General features: G+C 47.5%; 1 protein-coding gene across 1 annotated transcript in view; it reads left to right on the forward strand.

Moving 5' to 3' along the window:
- Galnt17 (polypeptide N-acetylgalactosaminyltransferase 17) overlaps nt 1–17,500 on the forward strand; it is a 419,016-nt gene that overhangs the window by 196,455 nt on the left and 205,061 nt on the right. Inside the window, exon 3 of the mRNA XM_050166139.1 lies at nt 5,461–5,627. Within this exon, the coding sequence (XP_050022096.1) occupies nt 5,461–5,627 (167 nt within the window). The remainder of the gene's footprint in view (nt 1–5,460; nt 5,628–17,500) is intronic.

A 17,500-nucleotide genomic window follows, 5' to 3' on the forward strand; every position in this document is an offset into this window, starting at 1 on the left:
GGGGGAGGGATAAAGAGATGGAGAAAAAACAGGGAGGAAGGTAGAGAGAGATGAACAATGGAGATACAGATGCAGAGAGACCAAGAGATCAGACAGAATTAAAGAGGAGGGAGGGAGAAAGATGGAGCAATAGGGAGATAGAAAGAGGAGGGAAAGAGGGAGGGAGGGAAGGAGGAAGAAGGGGAAGATGAAGAGACAGAGAAATAGAAAGGCAAAGAGGTTGGGGAAAAGAGATGGACTCCACCCCCTTTTCTGCTTTTTGAGACAGGGTCTCATTATGTAGCCCTGGATGAACTTGAATTTACTACGCAGCCCAGACTGGCTTTGAACTTGTAGTAATCCTCCTGCCTCTGCCTCCAAAGTACTGGGGTTGTAGTTTTGTGCCACCATATCCACCTTAAATTAGTTTTTTCCCTTCTGGTTACGTTGCCATCTTGCCTTGTTTAAGTGTACATCCTCATGTTTTGAAGCAAGGCCACCACTTGTCTCTAGAACGTCTTCCGTCTTGCAACAAGAAGCTCAAAATTCACTAGAGGACTCTATTTTCTTCCATTTCTCCTGTGGTTTGCCCTGGTGATCTCTCAAAGGAGAGTCTATGTCTAGGTCACCATCAGTGATATGACTCTGGGCATTTTTGGTATCAGGTGAACCAAGTCTGGTGGCTCCCTTGGGAAGAGGGGAAGGAGATGGTGATGGTTAGCAGAGTTGATGGTTACATCCTAGGGTCACAACCAGAATGGACAGGGGCAATGAATGTGCACTGTTTCAGGAGCCTGTCACCAAGTACTTCCATTGCTACTGTTGTCCGATAATTCCGTACACATGTATAATGTCCTTTATTGACTGACCCCATTGTCTTTTCTCATTTCACCCCCAATCCCGCTGATCCCTGCCTCTTCCCACCCCCACAAATCCATCTCCTATTTTCATGTCTTGTTTGTTTGTTTAGCTTTTTTGTGATCTGCTGAATTTAATTGGTCCTGTTCCTTGTGCATGGTGAGGGGTTTTTATAGGGGCTTAGGAAACCTACCAGTGTCTACACTACCAAAGAGAATGTCTCTCCCTCCAGCAAGCCTGTAGGTCCTCAGGGAGGGGCGGGAACTTGGGAGCTCCTCCCCAGTCCATGCTGGGATCTTTCCCACCTTGATCTTGTACAGGGAGCCACAGCTTCCATGAGTTCGTGAGTGCCATGGCCATCTCCAGAGGACAGCATTTCGTTATATTCTTCCACATCTTCTCTTGCTTCCTTCTGTGCCCTTTATCTTCCCTTTAGTTTCCTTCCCCAGCCTCATTGGTAATCTATTCCACCCAGGAGTCCCCCAGTTTTTGGAGAAGAGAAACTTAGTTTTTACTTTCTCTGGGTCCTCCATTAGGTCTTGGGCATGGATTAAAATTGACCCCCCACACACACACATGTACTCACTCACAAGTGGTTTTTAAACATAAAGCAAAGAAAATCAGCCTACAAATCACAATCCCAGAGAATCTAGACAACAACGAGGAACCTAAGAGAGACTTACATAGATCTAATCTACATGGGAAATACAAAAAGAGAAGACCTCCTGAGTAAATTGAGAGCATGGGGACCTTGGGAGAGGGTTGAAGGGGAGGGGAGAGGCAGGGAGGGGAACAGAGAAAAATCTAGAGCTTAATAAAAAGAAAAAAATTGACCCCCCCCCACTTAAGACTCTGTGATGATTTGAATAAGATGTCCCCCTTAAGTCTCCAACATGTAAACATTTGATCCCCAGTTGGTGGCTATTAGGGAAGGCTCAAGAAGAGTGGCCTTCCTGAAAGCAGGATGTCACTGAGGGTAAGTTTTGAGGTTTCAAAGGCTCATGTATTTCCAGCTCTCTCCACTTGCTGTTTTGTGCGCTCTCTCAGCTCTCTGCTCCAGCCTCCTCTGCCCGCTACCTCTGATGTGCCAACATGGATTCTAATTCTCTGGAACCATAAGCCTAAAGTAAACTCTTTGTTTTCCGAGTTGCCTTGGTCATGATGCTTTACCACAGCCATAGAGAGATAACTAGTGCAGATCCCTTCCCTACCAACCATCTCTGTTTACGTAAAGGACTGATTATTGAGAACTGACTAGTTATGGAAAGGAGATACATTGTTTTGGAGACGAGATCTGAGACCGTGTTGGTACAAGTTACGCCTGGCACACTCCAGGATGGCTTCTGGGCTGTTTGCTATTTGTGTGAAGTGTTTTCCATTCCTCATGCTAGTGTCTTAGATATAACATCACCTCTAGTTCCCTTTCTGTTGCTGAGATAAAACACCCTGGCCAAAAGCAACTCGGGGGAGGAAAGGGTTACAGCCCATTGCTGTAGGGACTTAAGTCATCGCATTCGCAGTCAAGAGCAGTGAGAGAATGAATACATGATCTTTGCTTGCTTACTTGATCTCTGTTGGCTTTCTCCTCTCTTATATGTCTGGGTCTCCCTACCTAGGAAATGGTAACTGCTCAGACCATGAGACTCCATGTCTCTGTAGTCTGAATGGTGAAGGCCTGGGGGACTCCTAGAAAGCCACATTAGAAGGTTGAAGAAGCTGACGTCAGAGAAGGGTGGCTGCTGCCACAGTGGCCCGGCACAGATGCACTTGCTAGCAAGGCGTGAAGGAAGGCAAACAGTGATGCTTTCCCATCGGAGTTCTCTATATCCGGGCTGCTGTAGAAGGGGAAGCCAGATCCAGGGAAGCATCTGCCCAGCAGGATGTCTCTTAGTTGATCCCAGATCCAATCAAGTTGATATCAATGAACTCCATACTGGAGAACAACCAGACTCCACTGCTCATGGGTAGAGACGGCTCAATACAGAGTGCTCTGTCTTTCCTTCTTGCCTGCAAGGACTGGAGGTTGTTAAACTAAGAGACCAGCACTGGGGACGTGGCTCGGTTGGTAGAATGCTTGCCCAGCATGCCCAAAGCCCTGGGTATCATTCCCAGCACTACACAAACTAGCTGTGGCTGTGCACACCTCTAATCCTAGCGCTTGAGAGGTAGAGGCGGGAAGGTCAAACATTCAAGGTCAACTCTGGCCACCCTGAGTGGCAGGAGACCCTGAATCAAAATTAATAGAAAAATTAAAAATGAAGTCAAACAGGACCAAAGAAGCGAGCGTGCAGAGCAGCTAGGCATGAGCTCCGTGGGCTCTCATCTTCAGGATGGAGGGTAATGGGCTGAGATGGAGCAGCTGCAAGACTCCCAGGCTGAGCATGCAAGAAGAAGTCCTGAGAGGCCCTCATTCTTTGGATCACCACCCAGTCAATGAGATGGCTTCTGCCAACAGCTCATGAGCCTATCAATGAATGGCCATTCGTATCCCTCCTGCGTCCCTCAGCAGTGGATTTATGGAGCCATAGCAAAAATAAGACCGTGTGATCCATGAATCCCTGAACATTCTCCTCAGGAGGCAGGGATGTATATCGTAAGAAAACTTTATTTTCTTCTGAAAATTGCCAGTGTGATTCATGCGGCCTGACACAGCCCAAGCTGTTCGGCATAAAGAAACAGACGTAGCTCGCCCTCTCTCCCTGGCGTGTCCCTCCTACTCCATCCCTCCATCTTATTTCCTGTGTTCATGTCCTTCACTCTTCCTTCTATGCCCCGTGCCATCTCCCAGAGGCGTGATGAGTTGGATCTTTGTACTCCTTGTGTGCATGTACGTGTGTGTGTGTGCGTGCGTGTGTGCATTCACATGTGCAAGTAGAGGCCAGAGAACAACAACCTCCGCTATTATTTCTAGGGTTTTGTCTGTCTTGTTTATTTTATTTCCTATTTAATTTTAAAGTTTCATTATGTGAGTACATGTTTTTGTCTGCATGGATGTCTGTGCACCACATGCGTGCCTGAAGCTCATGAAGACCAGAGAGGGTTCAGATTCTATAGAAATAGAGCTACAGACAGTTCTAAATTCACATGCGGGTGCTGGTAATCGAACCTGGCTCTTCTGTAGGAGCAGCCAATGCTATTGAGCCATCGCTCCGGTGTGTATAGGGTATACTTGTGTGTGTGTGTGTGTGTGTGTACATAATCGGATGTGTGTGTGTGTTCATGTGTGTATGTATGGTTGCACATGCACGTGCATCTGTGTGGAGGCCTGATGTCAGGAATCATCCTCCCTCACTCTTCCACCTTACTCACTGAGGCAGGGTCTCTCAATCAATCCCAGAGCTTGCCGATTCAGCTAGTCTCTCTTGCCCACTTACTCTGGGGATTCTCTGTCTTTGCCATTTGTGCCTGGAATTACAGGTGCACTCCCATGTCCAGCAGGCATTTACATGGATTCTAGTCCTCAGGCTTGTACTGCAAGCGAGCACCTTCCCGCCCTCAGTTAGTCAGTTAGTTTGTTTTTCAAACACAGTTTCTTACTACCTGGAGCTCATCAAGTAGGTAGTTTGAATAGTCGGTGAACCCCAGGGAACTTCCTGCCTCCACCTCCCCAGCACTGGGATTACAAGCATGGACCACCACACCAAACTTTTTTTTTTCTTTATGTGGATTCTGGAGATTGGAGTCAGGTCCTCATGTCTGCATGGCAAGAACTTTACCAATTAAGCCATCTACCCCCAACTGTGTGTTTGTTTTTTTTTAAATAAGTCTCTCAAGACATTAAAAAAAAAAGTCTGTGGGGACATTCAGATTCCAGCTATAATAGCACAGAAGCATGGATGTGGTGCAGGTGGGTATAGGTGGATGTATTCCCAATATAGGTATTTTCTTTTTCCTTTGGGGTGATAAATTTGGATGTTGTAGGCTGGATCTTTTAACTCTTTATTGCTTGGGTTTATTTCACAATTCTTAGAAAAGCAGACTAAAGGAAGGCCAGGCACATAGCACAGTTGGTAAAGTGCTCTAACTGTACACCGAGCCCTAGCTGCGCCCCTACAACATATACTCTAGGTCTGGTGGTACACAGCTGTCGTCATGGCACCAGGGAGAGAAGACAGGAGGAAGACCAGTAATGCAATGTTATCCTCGGCTCTGCGGTGAGTCTGAGGCCAGCCTGGGATACCAGAGGCCTTGTTGAAGAGAGAAACAGACAGACAGGCAGACAGGCAGACAGACAGACAGGGCGCTGAGGGAGAGTGATAGTTTCTTGCCTGGTCAAAACCTGGTGAGAAATTGGCTAAAATCTTCTGTGTTCAGCCACATCTTGTGTGCATTCTTTTTCTATTAATTTTTTTAAAAGTTTCATTTCATATGTATGTGTTTGTGTTCCTGAGGGCCTGCATGTGAGCCACATGAATGCAGGTGTCCATGGCAACTAAGAGATGGCATCAGATCCCCCCTTGAACTGGAGTTGCAGGCACTTGGGAGTAGCTCCGTGTGGTTCTGGGAACCAGAACCTTGGTCCTCAGCAAGAGCAGTGCCTTTAACCTCTGAGCCATCCATCTCTCCAGCCTCTCGAGTGCTGGCCTGCTTTCTCTGACAGCCTTCCTGTTCTCCCTTCCCCAGGTGCAAGGAGCTCAAATACTCCAAGGAGTTGCCCCAGATATCCATCATCTTCATCTTCGTGAATGAGGCCCTGTCTGTGATCCTGCGGTCAGTCCACAGCGCTGTCAACCACACACCCACACACCTGCTGAAAGAGATCATCCTGGTGGATGACAACAGCGACGAAGGTACGGGGGAGGACGGTCTGCCTGCAGGACTCCCTGCCAGCAGGAAAGAAATGCCACTTCGGTTCCCAAGGGAACCATGCTGGTGTCCATGTCTCTTGCTCCCTGGAGCATATGGGAGGAAGGGAGAGTCTTGGCAAATATGGGTACACGACTGTTTGGGCCCTCAGTGGATCTGTGCTTGCTGGTTTTAACTGTCTGCTTGGTACAACCTAGAATTACCTGGGAAGAGAGCCTATTATCTAGAACAGGTTGGCGCATGGGTATATCAATGAGGGATTGTCTTGATTGTTAGTTAATTAGGAGGGACCAGCCCATTGTGGGTGGCACCATTCCCTAAGAAAGGGATCCTGAACTATATGAGCCAGGAAAAAAGGTCAAATGAAAACAATCGAACAAGGTCCATCTGCTTCCTCTCTTGACTGCGGGTAGGGTGTGACTAGTCCTCTAATCTTGAATAGTAAGCTAAATAAACTTTCTTCTTCTAAATTGCTTTTTTGGTCTTTAAGGTGTTTTATCATAGCAGCAACAACAACATGGAGCTAGAACAGGCTCTTATAAAATTACTAGGTCGATGTCCACCGGGGAGAAATATTAGTAGATAGAGTGCCTTCCCCACAAGTGTGAAGACTTTATTTTGAGTTCTCAGAGTCCGTGTCTTTAAAAAGCCATGTGTGGCATGATGACATGAGCTTATGGTGCTAGCATTGCCGGGGCAGTGACAGGAAGGTCTCTGGGGCTCAGTGTCCACCCAGCCTCACCCAATCAGTGCGCGCTAAGGCAGTAAGAGACCCTATCTCAAAAAACAGTGTCCAGCTCCTGAGGAATGATACCCGAGGTTGTCCTATGGCCTCCACACACATCCACATATGAGTGCAAGTGCATTTGTGCACATACAACAAGTGTACACACACACATGAAAAATTAAATAAATGGATAAATAAAGTTACTGGAGTTGATCATGATGGCCCATGATACCTCTAATCCTAGCACTGGGAGGCTGAGGGGGGAGGATCATGTGTTTTAGACTAAGCTGGGCTAAATGGCAAGTTTTTCTCAGCCTGGACTACATAGTGAAACCTTACCAAAAGAACAAAAGAAAACCAACCAAACAAGAGTGAGTCCCTCAGCTTGGATCTATTAGTTTACCTTTCACGTCACCAAAAGAACACAGAGAGGAAGGTCTAAATTCTTCCGACTCCCCCTTTTCCAACAACAAAATTGTCCTTAGAACTGGTGAGATGGTTCCGTGTTTGCTGTGAAAAGTTGAAGACCTGAGTTTGATCCCTAGATTCTGCCTGTATGTGAGGCTTGGTGGTGTGCACCCATAATCCCAGGGCTGGTGGAGGCAGGAGAAGGCCTGGAGCTTACTGACCAGTTAGCCTAGCTGAATCGGTGAGCTTCCAGTTCAGTGAAAGGTGGGGTCGCAAAATGAAAAGGTGAAGGTTGAAGACACTCCACCGTAGCATTTATCTCTGGCCTGAACAGCCCCTACCCCATGTATGTGTGTGTGTGTGCCTGTGTGTGTGTCTGTGTGACTGTGTGTGTGTGTGGTTCTGTATGACTGTGAGTGTGTCTGTATGTATGTCTGTGTGATTCTGTGTGACTGTGTGTGTGGTTCTGTGTGACTGTGTGTGTGTGACTCTGTGTGTGTGTGTGACTCTGTGTGTGTGTGTGTGTGTGTGTGTGTGTGTGTGTTAAGAACACATTTTGTTTTAGAAATCCCCTATTGGGTCACTAAGCCTAAAACGGTTGCAGCTGAAAATGAGCCGTGTCAGGTCAAAAGATCTTTTGAATTCAGCGCACCTAGAGACAGTGTGTCAATTAAAATAGAAGGCAAGCAGGAATTTTGGTATGATTACAAAACTCCTAGGATGTCCTGAGACATCATACAAAAGTACATTGGCCAGGTGTGTAGACGTAGACACTGATAATCAAGCTCTTGTATCTGCTCACAATGTGCTCACCACAGGGAGAAATCCCTCTGAGCTCAGGACAGACGTGACAAGTGCAGAGCAAGCCTGCTGAAGGCCCAGGAGGCTAATCTTCCAAGTGTTCATAGGATTAGGGGTACCTAAGCCTCTTGCGCTGAGTAGAGAGATTACCCCACAAGGTGCTCTAGGGTTTGAAAGAAGATGAGCTCTCTTTGGTCTTTTTTGTAGCCTGATCTCCAGGAGACCGGGTCTGGATCAGCCTAGAATCAGGGAGTTTCCCTCAGGAACACTTCAGAAGTGCTGGATGATCCCCAAAGAATTGGTGAGCCGTGCTCCTGGGCTCAGTAATCTGTTTCCTCTGGGTTATCATTCAGTGCATATGAGTTATCACTGACTAGATTTTAGTACTATACTTTTTTTTCCTTTTACCCTTTTCTTCCCTCCCTCCCTCTCTTTTTCCTTCCCTCATTCCCTTCTTCCCTCCCTCTTCCTCCCTCCCTCCCTTCCTCCCTCCCTCCCTCCCTTCCTTCTTTCCTTCCTTCCTTTCTTGACAAGGTCTCCTGTAGCCCAGGCTTTCCTCAAACTATGTCGCTGAGGATGACCTTGAACCACTGATCCTCCTGCTTCTGCCTCCCAAGTCTTGGGATGACAGGCATATGCCAGTATAACCAGTATAGGAAACTTTATGTCTCATGGTCGTGGTGGTAATTTTGTGAGTGAGGGTGCAGAGATCACATTTTAGAATCCCTGGATGAAATAACCAGTTCTTGTGCCTGGTTCTAAAGGTGCTGCTTAGGGTGTCTCGGGCCTAGATAAAGCTAGTGGAAGTGCTGGTATAATGGCGTAGTGGTAAAGAGCACTTGCTGCTTTTCCGGAGGTCTTGAGCTCAGTTCCAGGGGATCTGATGCCCTCTTCTGGCCTTTATATGCACCTGCACTCATGTGCACATACCCACATGCAGACATGCACATAATTAAAAAAAAAACAAAATAAATTTTTGTACTAACAAATAATCATTACTAGAAAATAAAGAAAGGAGAGAAGTGTTTGATTGAGTCAGACAATAAGGTTAAGTCCTGTTTATTAACCTTTATTGGCCTCAGTGACCCAGAGGACCAGAGTTGACTATATGAATACCATTTCTTTCTTATCATTTCTGGCTTCTAGTCTCCATATTTTCTCCACTCTACAAACACATTTTTCCTTTCACAGAATTCAGTGCCCTCTCTGTTGTGTTTGTTCTACTGAGACATTCTTCATATCAGCTGTTATGTAGATGCCGTATATTTAATAACCCCACACGCTATAATAACAATGCTAAAATTCCAGCTGAGCATCAGTTGTGTGTGTGCTTGCTTAGATAAACCCTGAGCTGAATGTGTGTTAAGAATCTGAGATAATGATATTTTCAAATCTCCCACAATGACTGCTTCTTTGTCATGGCTCCCGAATAGTGTCTGTTTTTAGGTGTTGTTTAGTTGCAAGTCTGTACCCGTGGGCCTTCTGTTGGTCACCATAGTTTTCACCGTCACAGAATGTTCTCTTGACCTTAGAAGCATTTTTTTTCACTTCAAGTTTAGTTCTTCAAGATTCATGGCGTTAATCTCATTTAACATCTGTTCAAATTTGATTAAAACATTCTCTATTTCTTCCAGACTAATAATTGTTTTCTGATATTAAAGTAATAAATATTCTTTGTAAGGAAATGGAGACATATCAAAAAGCAAATATAACTGTAAAAACACACACTAACCAGAGATGAATTCATTCAAACTTTCTTCCTTTTAAGTGTCGACTTCATGTAGGTGAGATCTGATGATGCAAACAAGTTAATATTCTGCTTTTTTCACTTCCTCCCTGTGGTGTTAAATGTAATCACTTCTGTTTTTATTATAAATGTGTCTACAGACATCATTGTAAGGAGGTCTGAGCGGTCCATTGTGAAGTTAGCTGGTCCCAGGCAGTAGGTGAATAGGGTGGAGATACACAGCCCATCTTAAAGTGTTTGATTTTTTTAAAAATTTATTTCCTTTATGTCTATGGATGTTTCCACTGTATGCACATCTATGCACCATGCTTGTACCTCAGGCCTCAGAGGCTAGAAGAGGGCATCAGATCCCCTAGAACTGTAGTTACAGAAGGTTATGAGCCACCATGAGGGCCCTGGAAATTGAACTCAGGTCCCCTGGAAGAGTGGCCAGTGCTTATTACTGCTGAGCCATCTCTCCAACCCTGATTTAAAATTTTTAATTATATTTAATTTTTTTAGAGGTGACATGCACACATGATAATGTGTATTTGAAGTCAGAGGAAACCTATGAAACTGATTCTCTCCTCCCATCCTGGAACTCCCAGGGATGGAACTCAGGTTGTCAGGCCTGCCAGAAAATGCTTTTACCCGATGGCCTATCTCTCCAGCCCAGACTGTTTTTATTTTTACGTGAGGTCATTCTTCAATCAGGATGCGGACTGACACTGTGTATTAACCTTCAATGGCTTTGTTCATCTTTTTGAGAAATTGACATACTCCCTTACCCCATATCTGTGATATGTTAAGTTCAAGTTGTGTGCAATACCTGTGCTTGATCCCTCACACCAAATCACTCAAGCAAAACTAGTCAATGTTTTCTCCTGGTCGGATCCAGTTTCTGCTCCCTGACCTCATAGTATTTGTTAGTGAGAGCATATTCCTCCTTAAAATAGTTCTCTTGATACCTACACACCATTCTGATTCCATATCAAACATTCATTAGCCATACCAAGGGAATAAGACCTAGGAGAGGCCTACGGAAGACTCCAGGAACAAGAGAAACTGAGGAAGGAGGATCGCAAGTTAAAGGCCTGAATACATTACTGAGCTGATAATCAACCTAGGCAACATAGTCTTAAAATTTTTATAAAGCATAAAAGATTTTGGAATACAGATAATCAGTAGAACACCTGCTAGAATCTTCCAGTGAGGGGCTGGGGTGTGGCTCAGTGGTAGAGCCCCTGCCTAGAATCCCCTAGTGAGGGCTGGGTATGGCTCAGTGGTAGAGCACCTGCCTAGAATCCCCCAGTGAGGGGCTGGGGTGTGGCTCAGTGGTAGAGCCCCTGCCTAGAATCCCCTAGTGAGGGCTGGGTATGGCTCAGTGGTAGAGTACCTGCCTAGAATCCCCCAGTGAGGGGCTGGGGTGTGAATCAGTGGTAGAGCCCCTGCCTAGAATCCCCCAGTGAGGATGGGGGTGTGCTCAGTGGTAGAGCACCTGCCTAGAATCCCCCAGTGAGGATGGGGGTGTGCTCAGTGCTAGATAGAGAGAATTGGAGAAGACACCTAGAAGAAGTGACACCTAAGTAAGTTTATGGGAAGTTCCAAATACTTGGCCACAAAGTTGATCTCTGTACCACTGTCATTTGGAGCTCCTTCCTCTGTCCTTCTGGTAGTTTCCTGCCTCCTCTCCAATGCTTCACCCCATGCCTTTATTCTTCTCCATTAGTGTGCTTATACAGGTAAAGCACCACCTCTAGAAGCTTCCTGAGAAAAAGACTTCGAGGCAGAGAAAATCATTTGAGATGCAGTCTAAAGATGGCGTTCTCCCTGTCTTCTGTATGATAGGTGGCGCAATAGAGTTAAATGTCACTTTAAGAATTGTGGTGGCTTTGCTCTGGTATTTTCCTTCTGCTGTGTGTGTGTGTGTGTGTGTGTGTGTGTGTGTGTGTGTGTGTGTTTTAAAGAGGAATTAAAGACATTTTAATCCCTGATCTTTTGTGTGCCCCCCTTCTTCCTCTCTGGAAGCTTGTAGAATCATTTTCTTCCTAGATGTTCGAGTGTTACACACATGAACTGGTACGGGTCAGGTTTAATCCAGAAGACTAGCCCCAGTATAACTTTAGGTTACTTTTTCTTGTCCATTTTTCATGTATGTTTACCACACACACACACACACACACACACACACACACCACAAGCTACTTGAGTTTTGTTAGCTTGACACAAACCTAGGCATATCTGGGAAGAAAGTATCTTACCAAGGAAAAATGCCTCTGCAAGATGTTTTCCTAATTAGTGATTGATGGGGAGAGTCCACTGTGGGCGGTGCCACCCCCAGGCTGCTGGTCCTGGATGGTATAAGAAAGCAGGCTCAGCAAGCATGAGAAGCAAGCCAGTAAGCAGCACTCCTCCAAGGCCTCTGCTCCAGTTCCTGCCTCCACATTCCTGCTCCCAGGTTCCTGCCTCCAGAGTCCCTTCACAAGAGCTGTAAGCTGAAATAAGCCCTTTCATTGCTGTGTTTCTTTTGATCAGATTGTTTTGATCCGATCCATAGAAACTCTAAGGCAGCACATATGTAATGTGTGTGTGCACGCACATGCGTGTGCATGCATGTATAGGCTCAGGATTGCTGTGAGGGATCACCCTCCATTACCTTCACCTTATTCACTGAGGCAGGGTCTCTCTGTCAAACCCAAAGCTATGCTGGTCAATATGTCTCGTCTCCTTAGTTAGTTTACTTCAGGGATCACCTGCCTCTGCCTTTCGGCGTCAAATTGCAGGTGGGCTACCAGGGCCACCATGTTGAGCTTCTGGGGAGCCCAACTCTGCTCTTCATGGGTGTGTGGCAAACACTTTAACTTTTTAAAAACCAGTCTCCAGATTTAAAAGAAATAACAATCAATTTTATTTTCATTTGTGTGTGTGTGTGTGTGTGTGTGTGTGTGTGTGTGTGCATGTATGCCCACATTGTAGGGACCTTGCAGGTAGTCACCAGGGCCACCATATTGAGCTTCTGGGGAGCCCAAGTCTGCTTTTCATGGGTGTGTGGCAAGCACTTTAATTTTTTAAAGACCAGTCTCCAGATTTAAAAAAAAATCAATTTTATTTTCATTTGTTTGTATGTGTGTGTGCAGGCATGTATGCCCACACTGTAGGGACCCCTCTTAGGCCCGAGAAAAGCTTTGGATGCCCCGGGACTGAAGGTATAGGCAGTACTGAACAGCCCGTTGAGGGTGTTGCAAACTTAGGTCCTCTGAAAGAGCAGCAAGGGCCCTTAACCACTGAATCAGCTCTCCAGCCCCTACTTCTTTTTCCCCCTCAGACAGGGTTTTATCCTGTACTCCAGGAAACCCTCATACTCATAGTGATCCTCCTGTCTCTCAAGTGCTGGAATTACAGGAATGTTGACTGTATCTGGGTTGATTGTTTTGGTTTTGAGGATTCTCACTCTGAAACTCACTCTGGCCTGGGACACCTGGTCTCCTGTCTCTGCCTCCTGAGCGCTGGGACGCAGGTGTCCATCAGCACGCCTAATTGGTTTGTTTGTGTGATTTTGTTAATATGTATTAACTATTTGGAGGAATGGGTTTCGTCATGCCATTTTCATACATGTAAATAATATACTTTGGTGACAGTCACAGCCCTAGGACTCTTCTCATCTCCCCCTCTCCTCCTTTGCCCTCCCAACACCCCTGGGAGTCCCCACTCTACTTGTGTCTTTCCCCTGCTTATCAGTTCCACATATGAGTGATTACACCTTATCCTGGTCAGTTTGAATTCTCAACTCAACCCAGCCCATGAGCCTCTGACCGGAGCGCCTCAAGGGACAGAGAGCCCAGGTGAGACTGGCCTGTGACCCTGTCTGTGGAACATCTGTTCTGGCTGTTAATTGCTGCACAAGGGCTCAGCCCATGGTGAGAGGCACAGTCCGTAGCAGGTGCTCCTGGACGATAGAAGAAAAAGTAGCTATGCACAAGCTGTGGTGTGAGTCAGCACAGTATTCCTCCAAGGTTACTTCAGGTTCATCTCTTGAATTCCCTCCCAGGATCCCTCAACAGTGAACTGTGACCTGGAAGTATAAGGCAAGCTCCTTCCTCCTCAGGATTATTTAGTCAGAATGTCTTATCACAGCAACACATAGCAAACCAGAATACTCTCTCCTTATGTGTTCTTCCAAATCTCTCTTTGCTTCAGCCTTGGATGTCTTAGCTCAGAGGTTCTCAACCTGTGGGTCATGACCTCCTTAGGGGTCACATATGAGGTATACTGCATAGCAGATATTTACATTATTGTTCATAATGGTAGCAAAATTACAGTTATGAAGTAGCAATGAAAATAATTTGTATGGTTGGGGGGTCACCACAACTTGAGGAACTGTGTTAAAGGGTCGCAGCATTAGGAAGGTTGAGAAGCCCTAACTTAGCTCAACCCTCCAGTTTCCCCATCTTTTCTTAGAAAAGTCCTTTTCTTCTGCTTCCTTTGCTTTTTCGTTCATTTTCTTTTTGTTCCCCTTTCTACCACTGTCTTAAACTTTTCCTACTCTCATGACATTAGTTCCCAGTAGTCTTTTTTTTTAATTCCCCAAAAGTTTCCTTCTATAACATATTGTCTTGACATAATGGAAGCAATATGTTTTCTTATTCCCTGTAGGATGGTAATACTGTGTGTGTGTGTGTGTGTGTGTGTGTGTGTGTGTGTGTGTGTGTGTGTTCGATTTTGCTTTGAGTTTTTCTTCCCGGACAGTCCTTTCCCACAAATGGCCTTTCTCTCTCTCATCTTTACTTTTTAATCTTCTGAGTTGGCAGCTTGCCACAGGTGTCTAAGATGTCCGTTGAGCCTCGTTTTCTACTCATTGTGACCCCTGAAATGACACTTGCACAACCAGGAGTTGGGTGAGGGTGGAGATTTACCAATTAATAAGCACCGAAGTTCAGTGAAGGTGAGCGAAGTCATGGAGACGGTAGCGATGGCTGTACAGCATTCTGTGCTGGTGAGCTCAACACTTCAGACGGCTAAACTACGAGCTCTCATGCTGTTTTATCATAGTTTTAATTTAGTTTTTATTCTTTCTCTGGTGCTGAGGATGAAATCTAAAACTTTGCTGTACTATGTCTTCAATTTCTCACAGGGAAGCGTCTAGACTAGTACTCTGCCCTGAGCCACACCCCAGCCCCTCACTGGGGGATTCTAGGCAGGGGCTCTACCACTGAGCCACACCCCAGCCCCTCACTGAGGGATTCTAAGCAGGTGCTCTACCACTGAGCCACACCCCAGCCCCTCCCTGGGGCATTCTAGGCAGATGCTCTACCACTGAGCCCCACCCCAGCCCCTCACTGGGGGATTCTAGGCAGGTTTTGATGCTGGGTATTGGACTGAGAGCCTTGCACTGCTAGGCAAACACTTTACAACTGAGCTTTACACCCCCAGCCCCTCAAAGGTGAATTCTACTTAAATGTTCTACCACCGAGCTGTGCCCCCAACCCCCACGCTCCCCACACCCCAGCCCCTCACTGGGGGATTATAGGCAAGGACTCTATCACTGAGCTACACCCCAGCCCCTCACTGGGGGATTCTAGGCAGGTGCTCTACCACTGAACCACACCCCAGCCCCTCACTGGGGGATTCTAGGCAGGTGCTCTACCACTGAACCACACCCCAGCCCCTCACTGGGGGATCCTAGGCAGGGGCTCTACCACTGAGCCACACCCCAGCCCCTCACTGGGGGATTCTAGGCAGGGGCTCTACCACTGAGCCACACCCCAGCCCCTCACTGGGGGATTCTAGGCAGGGGCTCTACCACTGAGCCACACCCCAGCCCCTCACTGGGGGATTCTAGGCAGGGGCTCTACCACTGAGCCACACCCCAGCCCCTCACTGGGGGATTCTAGGCAGGGGCTCTACCACTGAGCCACACCCCAGCCCCTCACTGGGGGATTCTAGGCAGGGGCTCTACCACTGAGCCACACCCCAGCCCCTCACTGGGGGATTCTAGGCAGGGGCTCTACCACTGAGCCACACCCCAGCCCCTCACTGGGGGATTCTAGGCAGGGGCTCTACCACTGAGCCACACCCCAGCCCCTCACTGGGGGATTCTAGGCAGGGGCTCTACCACTGAGCCACACCCCAGCCCCTCACTGGGGGATTCTAGGCAGGGGCTCTACCACTGAGCCACACCCCAGCCCCTCACTGGGGGATTCTAGGCAGGGGCTCTACCACTGAGCCACACCCCAGCCCCTCACTGGGGGATTCTAGGCAGGGGCTCTACCACTGAGCCACACCCCAGCCCCTCACTGGGGGATTCTAGGCAGGGGCTCTACCACTGAGCCACACCCCAGCCCCTCACTGGGGGATTCTAGGCAGGGGCTCTACCACTGAGCCACACCCCAGCCCCTCACTGGGGGATTCTAGGCAGGGGCTCTACCACTGAGCCACACCCCAGCCCCTCACTGGGGGATTCTAGGCAGGGGCTCTACCACTGAGCCACACCCCAGCCCCTCACTGGGGGATTCTAGGCAGGGGCTCTACCACTGAGCCACACCCCAGCCCCTCACTGGGGGATTCTAGGCAGGGGCTCTACCACTGAGCCACACCCCAGCCCCTCACTGGGGGATTCTAGGCAGGGGCTCTACCACTGAGCCACACCCCAGCCCCTCACTGGGGGATTCTAGGCAGGGGCTCTACCACTGAGCCACACCCCAGCCCCTCACTGGGGGATTCTAGGCAGGGGCTCTACCACTGAGCCACACCCCAGCCCCTCACTGGGGGATTCTAGGCAGGGGCTCTACCACTGAGCCACACCCCAGCCCCTCACTGGGGGATTCTAGGCAGGGGCTCTACCACTGAGCCACACCCCAGCCCCTCACTGGGGGATTCTAGGCAGGGGCTCTACCACTGAGCCACACCCCAGCCCCTCACTGGGGGATTCTAGGCAGGTGCTCTACCACTGAACCACACCCCAGCCCCTCACTGGGGGATTCTAGGCAGGGGCTCTACCACTGAGCCAAAACCCAGCTCCTCACTGGGGGATTCTAGGCAGGGGTTCTATTGATGAGCTACTTTTCCAACCTTGATTGTTTTTGTTGTTTTGTTGAGACAGAATCTTACTATATAGCCCAGACTGGCCTCGAGCTCATGTGTCTCCTGCCTCAGTTTCCCCAGTGCTGGAGTTTATGGGTGTATCCTACTTTATCTGGTGATTATCACACATTTTATAAAGTTGATTAGACAGAATCATGGACTAAAAACTAAAACTGTGAACCAAAATAGAGCTTTTCTTTCCATGTGTATAAAAAAATATGCATTTTATTGCCAGAAAACTGACTAACACCCTATCTGCGACCAGGCATCATCTTGTGGGTTTCTGTGATCGGGTTGGTTATATAACTTGTCACTGACACTGTCTTTAGAACTAGCACACCTGGCAGTGGGTGGCCTCTCTTGTTCAGTTGTGTTCAAAAGTTGAAAGCAGTGTGGCTTGGGTTAAAAAACTTTTTTTTTTTTTTTTGAGTGGAAGGTTCTACCCTCTGGTCTTCTAGAAAGGATTTTGGAAAAGCATCCATCTGGCATTGTTCGCTTTTCTTCTGGGTTTATAATTGCAGCGATAGAAGAAGTCTTATGTTTGGGGGAGATAGCATTCTCCCTGTGTGGGTGAGGCCCTGATTGACAGAGGCGGGAGATGCCCTGTTATCACACAGCTCCATGCTTGGCCAGGCACTCATCCTGTGAACATCACCTACCTTTCCTCCTGCCTAGAAAGAGCTTCCCTAATCATAAACGATTCTCGTTGTTGCCCCCCAGCCAGATCACTGCAGTTTGACAGCTCTTGCTCAGTGGCTGTGTCACCACCGTTAGGTGACACATTTGCATTTCCATACTTGTGCTTTTAGGCTACGTGACGAAGGAAGCGGAAAGGACCATGTATATATATATGAGAGAGAGAGAGAGAGAGAGAGAGAGAGAGAGAGAGAGAGAGAGGCCTAGCCAAAGCCTTCTATGCTGCCCGATTCTAAAAAGAAGAATAAGGGCTCAAGAGATGGCTCGGTGGTTAAGAGCTCTTGCTGATCTTGCAGAGGAGCTGAATTTGAGTGGCTCACAACTACCTGTAACTCCAGCTCTGGGGGATTTGACACTTTCTTCTGACCTTCATAGGCATCTGCACCCACTTGTATGCACCCACACACCCACCCACGCAC

This window comes from Alexandromys fortis, unplaced genomic scaffold, assembly GCF_014885135.2.
Source record: "Alexandromys fortis isolate MF-2015 unplaced genomic scaffold, M_Fortis_MF-2015_v1.1 scaffold_151, whole genome shotgun sequence".
NCBI classification, from domain to species: Eukaryota; Metazoa; Chordata; class Mammalia; order Rodentia; family Cricetidae; genus Alexandromys; species Alexandromys fortis.